At 47.3% G+C, this 12,045-nt stretch overlaps 3 protein-coding genes across 4 annotated transcripts; 2 read left to right on the forward strand and 1 right to left on the reverse strand.

Annotated features, from left to right (window-relative positions):
- The first annotated feature begins 307 nt into the window (after positions 1–307).
- LOC128722542 (uncharacterized) lies at positions 308–6,960 on the forward strand. The gene is made up of 6 exons (XM_053816212.1): positions 308–517; positions 631–802; positions 3,515–3,651; positions 3,721–3,918; positions 3,990–4,520; positions 4,578–6,960. The coding sequence occupies exons 1-6, from the start codon at positions 308–310 to the stop codon at positions 4,878–4,880; spliced, it is 1,551 nt and encodes a 516-aa protein (XP_053672187.1). The 3' UTR covers positions 4,881–6,960.
- Positions 6,961–7,813: 853 nt separating this feature from the next.
- LOC128722552 (2-amino-3-ketobutyrate coenzyme A ligase, mitochondrial) lies at positions 7,814–10,025 on the forward strand. Of its 2 annotated transcripts, none has more exons than XM_053816223.1 (3): positions 7,814–8,005; positions 8,643–8,845; positions 8,938–10,025. In XM_053816223.1, the coding sequence occupies exons 1-3, from the start codon at positions 7,951–7,953 to the stop codon at positions 9,955–9,957; spliced, it is 1,278 nt and encodes a 425-aa protein (XP_053672198.1). In that variant the 5' UTR covers positions 7,814–7,950; the 3' UTR covers positions 9,958–10,025. The 2 variants fall into 2 exon arrangements, with proteins under 2 accessions (XP_053672198.1, XP_053672199.1); XM_053816224.1 differs by having other exon boundaries at positions 7,951–8,005; positions 8,649–8,845.
- A 172-nt stretch (positions 10,026–10,197) lies between these two features.
- Positions 10,198–11,498, reverse strand: LOC128722553 (ATPase ASNA1 homolog). Its single transcript, XM_053816225.1, has 3 exons — positions 10,973–11,498; positions 10,639–10,897; positions 10,198–10,565 (listed from the first exon to the last, which is right to left on the reverse strand). The coding sequence occupies exons 1-3, from the start codon at positions 11,383–11,385 to the stop codon at positions 10,227–10,229; spliced, it is 1,011 nt and encodes a 336-aa protein (XP_053672200.1). The 5' UTR covers positions 11,386–11,498; the 3' UTR covers positions 10,198–10,226.
- Between the last annotated feature and the right edge of the window lie 547 nt (positions 11,499–12,045).

Here is a 12,045-nt window from a genome sequence, read left to right on the forward strand (position 1 = left end):
GACCGGCGCCCAGGAGGACGATCTTGACGGACCGGAAAGCACCGGTGGTAGTGACGGAAGAAGGATCTGCGGTGAGCTTGCGGAACTCCGGCCTACCGGTATCATCCGGGGTGCTTCCTGGCGTGGCCAGCTGCCTCCACCACCGCCCTACCACCACCACCATCATCATCACCACCACCACAACGCCAGCAACCAGCTGCCCTATTTGCACCAGCTGCAGCAGCAACAGCATCAGCAGCATCAACCAGGAGGACACCCGTACCGGGTGACGTTTGCCGAGCGGCACCTGGCGCCTCACCAGCTCGAGATGGAATCGGTCGGTCACCACGTGGCGGTTCCGCTGCGTGTCGGTGGCAAAAAGATGCGCAAACGCCGCGAACTGGACGCACTCGTAGCGCACTCGCTGGCCAAAGGTGCAAAGGGTGGTGGTGGTGGTCGGCACGCGGCCAGCAATGGTGTGGCCTCACACGATCAGCTCCTATCGAACTCGACCGACGAGCAGGAGGATTATTCATGGGTCAGTTTGTGCGGGGGAGGGATCGACCAAAACAAAAAAACTCCCACTCATGGCCAGCTCACATTGGCTCCTTACATGTGCCTTTTTTCTTTTATTCCGTTTCACGCACACAGCAACCGAAGGTGCGCACACAGTCCCGGTGCCGGACGAAACGGTTCTCCTGCCTGCGCACCTGCGGCCCGCTCCTGTTCGTGTCCTGCATTTTCATCTCGCTCGGGTTCATGTACTGGCTGTACTTCGATATCCGGCAGCAGATATCGCAGTATCGCATCCGCATCGAGCAAGGTGACTACGAATGGTCGAATGGATGTGTTCCTTCATCAAAATGCGAGAAATGGGGAATCCGGGAATACCGATCGGTGGACGGCGTGCAGCACCAGGCGCCTCCATGGGTCACTGGGAAGCCAAGGGGGTTTGACATTTACACGGCGTCGTACTCCTTTTTTTTGGTGCAGGGAACCGCACGTTTCTTGGAACTCGAGGGATGAAGTTTTCCGAAGGTCGTCCTGAAGGGTGAGAAATAACAAGATAAAGGAGGGGTTTATCGGGCAAATGGTGGGCCGCAAATTTTCCACCGGACTGCACGGCGAAAGCAGGTTCCAAGCTCCCGAGGTCCTTCAGCAAGGACAGCAAGGACAACGTACATAAACAAACCTGCATCGGAACAAGGACACGGCGTGAAGGGAGGATCTAGTTGAAGGCAGAAGTGAGATACTTGCCGTTGTGGGAAGCGTACATCCATCTTCAGTTCCGCAGCATCCTTTTCCGTTCGTTTCGGCAGGATTCTCCGATCATCCACCGAACCGGAATGTGTGAGTGGTAGTTCTGCTTAATCTGCTGGACGGATGTGATTCAACAAAAGGTGGATTCGAGTACGGGAACGGGAATGTGGGGACGAAACTTTCTCCAAAGTTTGCGCTTGTGCTCGTGCTTTTCCCCCGTCCGGAAAGTCACTTGAGGTGGCAGTAATTAAATTATTTGTTGAGAATCACGCCGCCGCTTCCCCGAAACCATTTCGGGTCGTATTGAATCCTTTTCAAATTCGTTGTCCCATAACTGGCCGATGTGAAAGTATTCTCCCTTTTGCCATCTAAAGAAATTACGAGTTCTGTGAATTTTCTTCTTTTTCTTTGCTGGTCGTCGTTTGCTTCACGAGCGACAATTCTTCGTTAGTAAAAATAACTTTCCGTTCGCGCAACTGAACCGGAAGGCGAGCAATAGAGGAAGAGAAAAAAAAAGTTATCGGATGGGCGGCAACCGAATATCCATAATAAAATTTCTTGCAGTCCTTCCCAAAGCCCAATCGGGCGGTACGCGTCCTGGCGTTTTTGGCCTGCGTGATAGCGGATCCGAGTGTCTTGGAATCGTTTGGAGTGAATCCAATTTGGAGTAGTTTTTTTGTCGCCTTTCATTCGACAAGCGTCATCTTCTGGCGTCACCTTTTTCCAAAGAAGTCGGCAACCTGTCGGTTCAAAAATTGGCACCGTGAGACTATCAACCGAGTGCCATCCGCCCGCAACGGTTGTGCGCTTAGCTCATCGCTCCGTTTTGGATATTTGTTTGATTTTGTCCTGAATGCAGGTGAACTTGAACTCGAAAACCACTCCTCGGGCTTCGGGCTCCAGCTTTACGGACGATACGGGCTTTGTTTTTGTCGTAGTTCGGCATTCTGGCGGCACAGCGTCAACATTCGCCCCCTGACGGACGCCCCGTTTAATAATCGCTGGTATTTTGCCTGCTTCGAATATTTTCGTCTTTCTATTTTTTTTTCGTTTTTTGTGTACGTCCCATTCACGTGCTTTGAAAATAGATCGATGTCACGACGCGGTGACGCTGTGACCCGAGCGACAATTCGTAACGCGGCGTCTGGCGTTTGGAAAACCATTTGTGAAGAAAGCCAACAACACGACCGGCGGGTCTGAGCGAGGATGATTTGGGATAAGAAATCGGTTGTTGGCGTTTGGGGACATCTTTTGGTGAAAGTTAATTTATTAACGCTCGACTCACACACGCACACAGCTGGTCGAGTGGTGCGAAATTGTTCAACATCGATCATCGCAGAATAGCTGGACCAAGGACAACAAAGCGGCAAAAAAAAACGCAGCACCGGGTTTTGCTTCTCTGCTTTGTCGACAATTTATTTGCTGCCTCTGTTCGTGGAGTTTGGGGCGCTGTAGGAAAAGGACTCTGATAAATGCGTTAATAAATGGGACAATCAAAGAAACTCTGAAACCACACCGGCATGGCCTCTCGATCCGGCATAGTCGGTTTTTGCGCGTTATAGTAAATGCGCAGAAAAAAAAAATACAGTACTTAACAGTTGAACCACCAATTAGTAACACAGCTCGTCAGAAAACCCCGAAAGCGTAAGACGAAAGAGCGTTGGCGTAATACATCCCGCAAATGCTCGAATACGTGTATAGTTTCAGTTGCTCCCGGAACGGAAGGCTGAGCAGTTCTGACGTAATGCAGTTAGGATATGATTATCCTTACAATTACCGCCCTGTAAAGGCTCCATCAAGGCATTTAGATACACGCCGGAGCATAATGGGCAATTAGATGTGGCGGTAGGGAAAAGGAGCAAATAAAACCGAAAGGCTCATCATCCGAGAAATCCCGACTGGTGGGCGCACCCGGCAATGGCCATTGGGGAGGTCCCCGTGGCCACAACGAAATGAATATGCTCGTGAATAAGGAAAGTGGTGCTTTTTTGGGGGTTGCTTTTTGCACTTCCTAGTGGCAGCGGTGGTGAATGTATCCCTGGAGAAGGAGATTTACGACAAACGGGTGAAGTAAGCCGGCCGGGAATGGACAGAAAAGCGGATACTACTAGCAAAGCGTCTGGCTACGTGTTACGTAGTCTGGCAGCCTCTCTTTCCTCAGCCAGCTTGCAAAGACCGACGCCAGCATGAGCCGGTAATTAACCAACATTAATTCGACATTTCATTATTCTCTCTTCCATCTCGTGTGCCTTTCATCGAATGCCACGCCGAGCAGTTTCTGCAACTAGTCAAAATGTTCCCGAAGCGCTGCAAAAGTGGCACGAGACGTCCAAAAATCTGGAACAAAACCAGACCGCACTCAACGGGAAGCTGCGGGAAATGCAGCAAGTCCTTACGAACTTCTTCGCCGAGGTGAGCTCCGTTTGCAAGCGTTCTCTTTTGTGTGGTGTTGCTTCATTTTCCACGCTTCATTATTTGCAGCTCAAACAACTTCGTGAGACAATTGACAAGAAGAACGAAAACTCGCAAGAGGCCCAACTTAACCGCCTGCAGTCCAGTGTGGCTGATCTGGGGTCCAAAATAGGTGATTCCAATTCCCGCATCGGCGTACTGGAGACTCGCTTCGACACCATACAGGCCGACCAGAGGCAGCTGAACAAAACGCTCGATGACCTGCAGGTAATTGCACTGCGAATTCCCCTAATTGATGTGTGCATATATTAATGGGAGACTATTTTTTCGATTTGCAGACCTTATTCAGCCGCATACAAAATGCCAGCTCCGTATCGGACATCATCGGAGGTGAGGGCGTCACGAAGGGTGTTGAGAAAACGATAGCGGAGTTGCGGGATCAGTTTAACGGGCGGTTGAATAATCTCGCGGAAAACGTAACCGGTGAGCTGCTGGTGTTGAAGCAGAAGAATGGCTGGCTCCACGACGATCTGTCTAATCAGACGAAACGCATCGAGGAGGTGTTTGATAATACGGTCAACATTTCTTCACACGTACTATCGATCGAGACGGATTGGCTGAAGGTGCGTAACAACACCAGTGTGCTCGAGGCCGATCGTAAGATCATTAACGATCAGCTGGCGAAACTGGCGAACGTCACGACGGGATTACACGGTACGATCGGGAAAGTGCAGGAAGAGTGCCAGCTGTACCACAGCAAGCTGGACGAGGTCAGAGGGAAGCTCGGTGACCTGCAGGACCAGATACAGCAGTTTTCCGGCAGAAAGGAAGCGATTCATCGTTCGCGAGAAGCAAATGAAACGCAACAGGTAAGCGGTCCATGTCGTGTGTTAGATTCGAAGACAAAAACAATTTTCAATTCGTAGATCGGGAAGGACAACATTTCTTCCATACTATCGCCCCTGTTCAACCAACAGCCAGACGGGGCGATGAAAATTAATACTGAACCTCCGGTCAAACCAGCTGCGCCACCCTTGATCACTAGCACAACACCGCCGGCAAATGTGCTGCTGGCAAAGCTGTATCCCGGAACGCTCGTTACGCAGGTCTCAACCACACCGCAACCTAGCGTAACCCAGGCCGTCGGTGCCGCTGTTGCAGCATCACCGGAGAAAAGTGGTGGTACCGTAAGCAAAAAATCTGTCGGAGTTTTCGATACTATCATGTAGGCGAAACATTTGACGTTTACGGTATCAGCCAAGGATGAATCCTTTGTTGAGTGTGAAAGGTAATTAAGATTTCAAAACGACTAACACACCAGCAACACGTTGGCGGGAGGCACGTGTTTCTGTGCGCGGGTATTTTTGGCAGAGACGCACGGCAGATCAAATTGACAGAGAAAATGCGATGAAATGAAGGCAAACCAAAGTTTTACAATGATTGATTGATTTTTAAGAATGAATGTTCGATAGACACAGGAACTGCAGGCCGCTAGAGACAAGCAGAAAAAACATAGATGGGTAGTGATAGAATACTTTTGAGCGAAAAGAAAAGAAAACCAGTCACTAGAATGTGAAAGTGTGATGAAGAAAATTGATAGGAAATTGATGGAGGCAATGGTAAATTAAAAACAAGGAAAGAAATGAACAATTACGAACGAATTAGCATGATACTTTGCTAAAGATGAAATCACTCTAATGGCGTTTGCAAGTTTCATCTATTTTTATTCCGTAACGAGCAATTTGCACTAATTAGTGTCTCAGTATAGGAAGAAGAAAAAACACAAAGAGTATTCTTTTGGATTTGTCAAACATAAAGCAAACATAATTTTATCATTGACTAGAGAATGTAAAATCAAAACTGAGCTGTTTAAGGTAGAGCGCAAAAAAAACCTATTACCGAAAAACATCGAAAACCATCTGCTAACTAACAAATAGGCACATATTTCCTTTGCACATAATTTTCGTACCAATCTATTATTCAGTAGTAATGATTGTCGGTATATAGAACACAAAACTCCGTATCACAGTATGTTTCGAAAATTGACAAAGTCGATTCGGGTTACATTGTGTTTTCTTCCGTGCGGAAAGTGAGATGAACGTTAACGAAGCTAAGCCAAATTACTCACGACAAATGATACTTTCCGTACCTTATGAAATTATAAATTTAAAACCAAAAGAAGTGTTTATTGGTAGCGAAGAGATGCTAACATCAGCCGCGGCTGTTTAACAATAATTAACAAAACAAAATGGGTAACGTTATTAGACACGCACCAATCAAGATTCAACTACCTGAATGCGATTCAATGTCAAGCGAATAGATAAATTCGATGGCTTTCTGTGACGATTCGCGTAGCAAAACAAACATAGCTTGAAGTTGTGCCCCCGTACTTGTTCGTGCTCTGTTTTGCCAAAAACTTACAGTGCGTTTTAAGTGATAAGACAGACAAGTACCGAATTCGAACGTGGAAAATTTCATTGGTTTACTTTTACATTTACTTTTGAATTTCATACTTGCCTTAAAACCAAACTATGCGTTTCCTTTGTACAGGTTCTTGTTTGTAGTTATGTTATTTCAACCCAAGTACACCAAGTTAGAGATATTACGCACTTTTAGCGAGAGGATTGGAATGCAAACTTGTTAAGATTGTTGGGAAACGTGATTCAATTCGAAAGGCGATCAGAACATGATAGAGAAAGAGCACGGCGATAGAAGCAATAGACCGATCGGATGCATTTTTATGTCCTCTTCAGCGAAAACACATGGCCCTGGAAGGTATTCTTCTACTTTGCTCGCTTTGGCAGATTTTTTGTCGGAAGCAATATCGCTTATATGGTAGAAGAGCTCGTTCGTGAAGAAGAGCTCTCTGCTTTTACGTTAATGACAACCAGTAGCTATACGTACTTAATTTTATGTGTTTTTTATACACTTTATTTGCTTTATTTGTATTATATTCGCAGACAGAGAAAATAACACGTTATCGTGTATCGATCGAGGATATGAAATTAACAGGAAGTCCACTCGAGCTTGCTTGATAAATTTTCGAAGTGGTTTCGTTCCGTGATGCTGAGGTTGTACTTCATTTTAAGCTTTATGTAAGTATTTTAGTTTTTTTTCTCTATCATCTTGCATCGTGTGACCACAACAATTATACATGGACTAGACCGAGGAAAACGGTTAATTCAACAATAGATGTAGATGATGATTCAATGCGTATATACAACCAACGGTCAGATAGAGTGCAGAAACAAACAAAAATCGTTATTGAAAAAAAAACAAGTCTTTATAAAGTCATCACATCAACTCCATGGTTCAGCTAGGACAGATAGCCAGCAGATTGATTGCTCCCAAATAAATCCTTTCGAATTTAAAGCATCACCCCACCGTAGCCGTTTGTTTGGTATCCATTCCCGATGGTTCCGTCCCGAATGGTGGTCCCGGTTTTGGTAATAGTGCATTTATAATTACAATAGCAGCATAACGTTTATTGATCAAGCAAACGCACCATTCGTTGCGTAGTAATTCGTATATTAATTTGTTGAGAAGAAAAACATGCTTCTAAGCGTATCTTGGGTCACGTTTCTCCTGTGAATCTTTGTCTCTCTCTCTCCTTCTATCTCTCTATATTCTCTTATGTGTCGAATTTCATCTCACGCTTTGTTCCCTTAGCAACACCCGCGGTGACAACATCAACAGGGTTGCTAGGCGATCCGCAACGTCTCGCGATTTAAGTCCACTCTCTTTCTCTCTCTGTGAACGATACGAACTGCGATCCTTTGCCGGCAAATCTAATGCTCTCTAACGCTGGTCTCCCTCATATGTTGGATATATCAACGGTGGAGTCATACGAGACCGAAGGAAGGCGCACGCAACCCCACGGCCAGATCCGGACAGAATACGAAAAAGCAGTGGTTGTTCATGCTTCGGCCAGCACGGAACTCGCTTATCGTCGGTCACGCAATTGCTTCGAGCTCCACGAAAATCGTCCCCATCAACGTTTAACTAGCGGCTGGGCTTATGCTGCAGTAATCGGTTGTCTCCTCTCCGGTTTCGAGTGCTTCAATTGATCCAATTTCGCCGGCCTAATCAAGCAGTTGAGTGTGGGTAGTGGGAACAGGCACGCACGCTTCGCAAAACCGGCTTAGGAGTGTCCGCAGTCATACATTGTAGTTAGAGCATACATTGTGGCACAACCGACACCCGATCTTTGACTAGGGGTGATTGTTTTCTGCAAATTTTTAGATCATTACGTTAGGAACCTAGCGGTGCGACGAGCTATCAAATATACGCTCCAGCAGAATGGCAACGATGCAGTTTTCGCGCAACCTGTTGCAGCAATGCGGCCAAGGTAAAGGTAAGAACGTGCACAAAGTTGCAGTGGTTCTGCGAATGCAAAAAACCGGTTTTGCGTGTTCGATTTTGGTATGGTGCGTTTTACAGCTAAGCGCAAACGTTGCGTGCTTCGTTTAATAATTAGGATAAAGTCATCATACCACGAAAAATCCACTCTATATAAACAAATTTTTAACTATTTATGATAACGGATTTGGAAATGGCCAAAGTAGTTTGTTGGTCACACATACACAACCGGGATACGCAAAACCATCAATTTAAAAAGCGCACAGCTCTCGCGGCAAAGCATATTTGTTCAAAACGCCCAATATGTCGCATTGGTCCGGCAGCAAATCTATTTTTACGAGTCGTTTTTCTATCGGCTTTTCCCGATGCAATGATTGACAAGCGACGTTCGCATATCCTCGCACACGTTCAAGGACACAAACGCACGACTATGCCGCGAGGAATGACCCTTCAGAGAAGAGAATGCGTGCGTCAGTTCACTGCCGGCTGATGAATATTGAGGTTTTAAAAATTGCCTAAAATGCACAACTGAGCTGTGTTTTCGGCACACCGAGACTTGTTGAACACGTGATTTCGGTTACACTGTGCATGGAAATGTAGTAAGTCCGCTTTTCATGCCATTTCCACTCTAGTTTCAGCCGCCTTCTATGGCACCGTATCGGCAGGGAACCAGAAGCTCCGTCAGATCATCCAACATCAGCTCGACGACATCCGGGAGGCTGGAACGTACAAAAGCGAACGCATCATAACCACGCCACAAGCCACAACCATCGGCGTGGAGGGAAGCAGCGGTAAAATTCTCAACTTTTGCGCCAACAACTACCTCGGCCTTTCGGTACGGTTAACCTTTCTCGATGAAGAATTCGAAGAGAAGGTCCTTCGTAATGCATCTTTTTTCTTACGTTCTTTCTTTTCCCCCACAATCAGGCAAATGGGGACGTTATCAACTACGGCAAGAAAGCCCTCGATGAGTATGGTGCCGGGTTGAGCTCGGTGCGGTTCATCTGCGGCACGCAGGACATCCACAAGCAGCTGGAACGCAAACTGTCCGCGTTTCACCAGCGCGAGGACACGATCCTGTACGCGTCCTGTTTCGACGCGAACGCGGGCATTTTTGAAGCCGTCCTCACGCCCGAGGATGCCGTGTTCTCGGACGAGCTAAACCACGCGTCCATCATCGACGGTATCCGGTTGTGCAAAGCGAAGAAAGCACGCTATCTGCACCGCAACATGGCCGATCTGGAGGAGAAACTGCGTACGACGGACGCCCGGGTCAAGATGATCGTCACCGACGGGGTGTTCTCGATGGACGGCAACGTGGCCCCGCTTCCGGAGATCTTCGAGCTAGCTGACCGATACGGAGCGGTAACGTTCGTGGATGATTGTCACGCGACGGGCTTCTTCGGAAACACTGGACGTGGCACGGAGGAGTTCTACGGCATGCTTGGTCGGTGCGACATCATCAACTCTACGCTCGGCAAGGCGCTGGGTGGTGCGGCCGGTGGTTATACGACCGGTCCGAAGGAACTAGTAGATCTGCTGCGCCAGAAGTCCCGTCCGTACCTGTTCTCCAACTCACTGCCACCACCGGTCGTCGCCAGCGCCCAGAAGGTGCTCGACATGCTGATGGAATCGAGCGCACTGACGGCGAAAGTGCAGAGCAATACGCGCCGCTTCCGGAAGGCGATGACCAATGCCGGTTTCACTATCTCCGGCATGGACCATCCGATCAGTCCGGTGATGCTGGGCGATGCCCGACTGGCGTCGACCTTCGCGGACGAGATGCTGAAGCGGGGAATCTACGTGATCGGCTTCAGTTATCCGGTGGTGCCGAAAGGCAAGGCACGCATCCGGGTGCAGCTGTCGGCGGCTCACTCCGAGGAGGAAATCGACCGGGCCGTGGCCGCGTTCATCGAGGTAGGTAAGCAACTGGGTGTGGTGTCGTAGTTTGAAAGCCGACGCGCTTTGGTGGAAGCTATCCACGGAAGTAAACGGACGGGTTTATGTTGCAAATTTTATAATAGTTTATTACCGGTGTATGTGTGGGAAAGAAAAATAACGCGAGGAGCAAAACCGAAAAATACCATATGCTACCCATAAACACTTTTTCGACCTCGTTTCCGTCTGTAGTTAAATGTTGCAAATTTACAAAACTATACCCGATTAGTGTGCCGTTTTTTGTAGTTTTCAACCCAAAACAAAGTGCTAGAGTGACCTTATTGCTGCGTAGGCGCATCAGGCACGTACGGAACGACCAAATTGCGGGAGAATTTTTTAACTTTCTCGGCGCCGCGCACCTCTTCGTCGAGCAAAGGTAACCGGACCACGTGAAAGTCCTCGTACAGGTCGGCAATCTGATCCAGATACTTCTCCTGCACCTTACAACGCGCCGAGCACATGCTGCAAGGTACCTGTCCCTGCCGCTGGAACAGCAGCTGATTGACGATGATGTTGTGCGTGTCGATGCCACATTTCGTCAACTCTTGCACGAGCCGTTCCGTCTCGTACAGCGACAGAAACTCGGCTATACACACGCACACGAACGTCGTTTGTTGCTGTGGGGCGGGAAAGAACAATCAGAAGCCTGTCTTGCTGCTACAACATGACGGTCTATTATGCCGGACTTACTGGGTTGTGGAACTGCTCGTTCACTTGCTGGATGATGCTTAGCATCTCTTCCAGCTTGTTGGCGATGGTGTCTCCGTTGAAATCTTGTATCCCGAAAAGAGCACCCATTTGCGAAATGATAGGCGATAGCTTCATCTTCAGGCGCAACAGTTTGCCCAGACCCTTTTCTACCACCTGCGGGAAGGACAGCAGACGAAGAGTGTGACCCGTCGGAGCAGTATCAAAAACAACCACCGAGAAGTTCATCGCTTTCACTAGCCTGAAACGATGATAACATAGATAACACATTAAATGAAATCGGATTCGATATATCATTCGCCATGACTCAACATACTTCATGACTTCTGCGTAGCTCATAGCCTCGTCAATGCCGGGCAGCGTGCTAATAACCTCCTGTAGAACACCTTTGCCAACGTTTAGCGCGGATGCATCGCCCTCGAAATATTCATCCGGCAGTTCGTTAATCCCGACATTTGGGTCGATTTCCATCGCGAACAGATTATCGAATCCGTTCACCTTCGTGGGAACCTTGGTGAACTTTTGATCAAACGCATCGGAAATGTTGTGCGCCGGATCGGTCGATATGATAAGCACGGATTCCCGGTGTTGGGACAGCTGCACCGCTAGGCTAGAGCTGCAGGTCGTTTTGCCGACGCCTCCTTTTCCACCAACGAAAATCCATTTTAGCGATGTCTGGGCGATGATGTTCTGTAGCGTCGGCTCGTATGGTTCAAACTCTTCCTCCATCGTGTAAGACGTTGAAAAATGGCTAAAAGCAACGGCTAATATATACAGCAACGGAAAATCTGCCGATTTTGGTCACTGTCGGCATGAAACTCTAGTATTCCGAGAAAATATTGCTTATTTTATGTGTTTTCCTTTCGCCCACGTCAAAAGTCAACAAATGGGAACTGTCAATGATCGAACGAGCCTTATCTTTGTGACAGAGGATGGCAGGCTCACGGACACGGACCTCCATGATCGGTTATTTAATTTTATTTCCTGTTTATTATACTGTTAAAACCGCTTTAATTTATCAAAAATAATTGATTTTCAAATTATAATGATTTTCTTTATACCAATATAAATTTTTGTTCAAATTAATTTTTCAGGAAAAATGTCACCCATTCGATTGGCCTAACCTCTAATTCAGTATTTTGTCAGGCAGTGTTGCCAAGCTACAAATAGGAAATAACTGTTCATATCATCAACGGCCATAGCTGAAGGAACGTTACTGTCGCAAACACTGGGACAAATTGTTAACTAAAATTCAATCTTTAAACGATTTACGTGCTTTTCTAAAAGTGCCTTAACTTTGAAGCTTATCAAACAAGCCATCTTACCAACTCGACATACCATAACCATAAAAGTGTGATCAATGAACCGACGAGTGATATTGGTGCTAAT

The sequence above is a fragment of the Anopheles nili genome, chromosome 3 (genome assembly GCF_943737925.1).
Source record: "Anopheles nili chromosome 3, idAnoNiliSN_F5_01, whole genome shotgun sequence".
Classification (NCBI taxonomy): domain Eukaryota; kingdom Metazoa; phylum Arthropoda; class Insecta; order Diptera; family Culicidae; genus Anopheles; species Anopheles nili.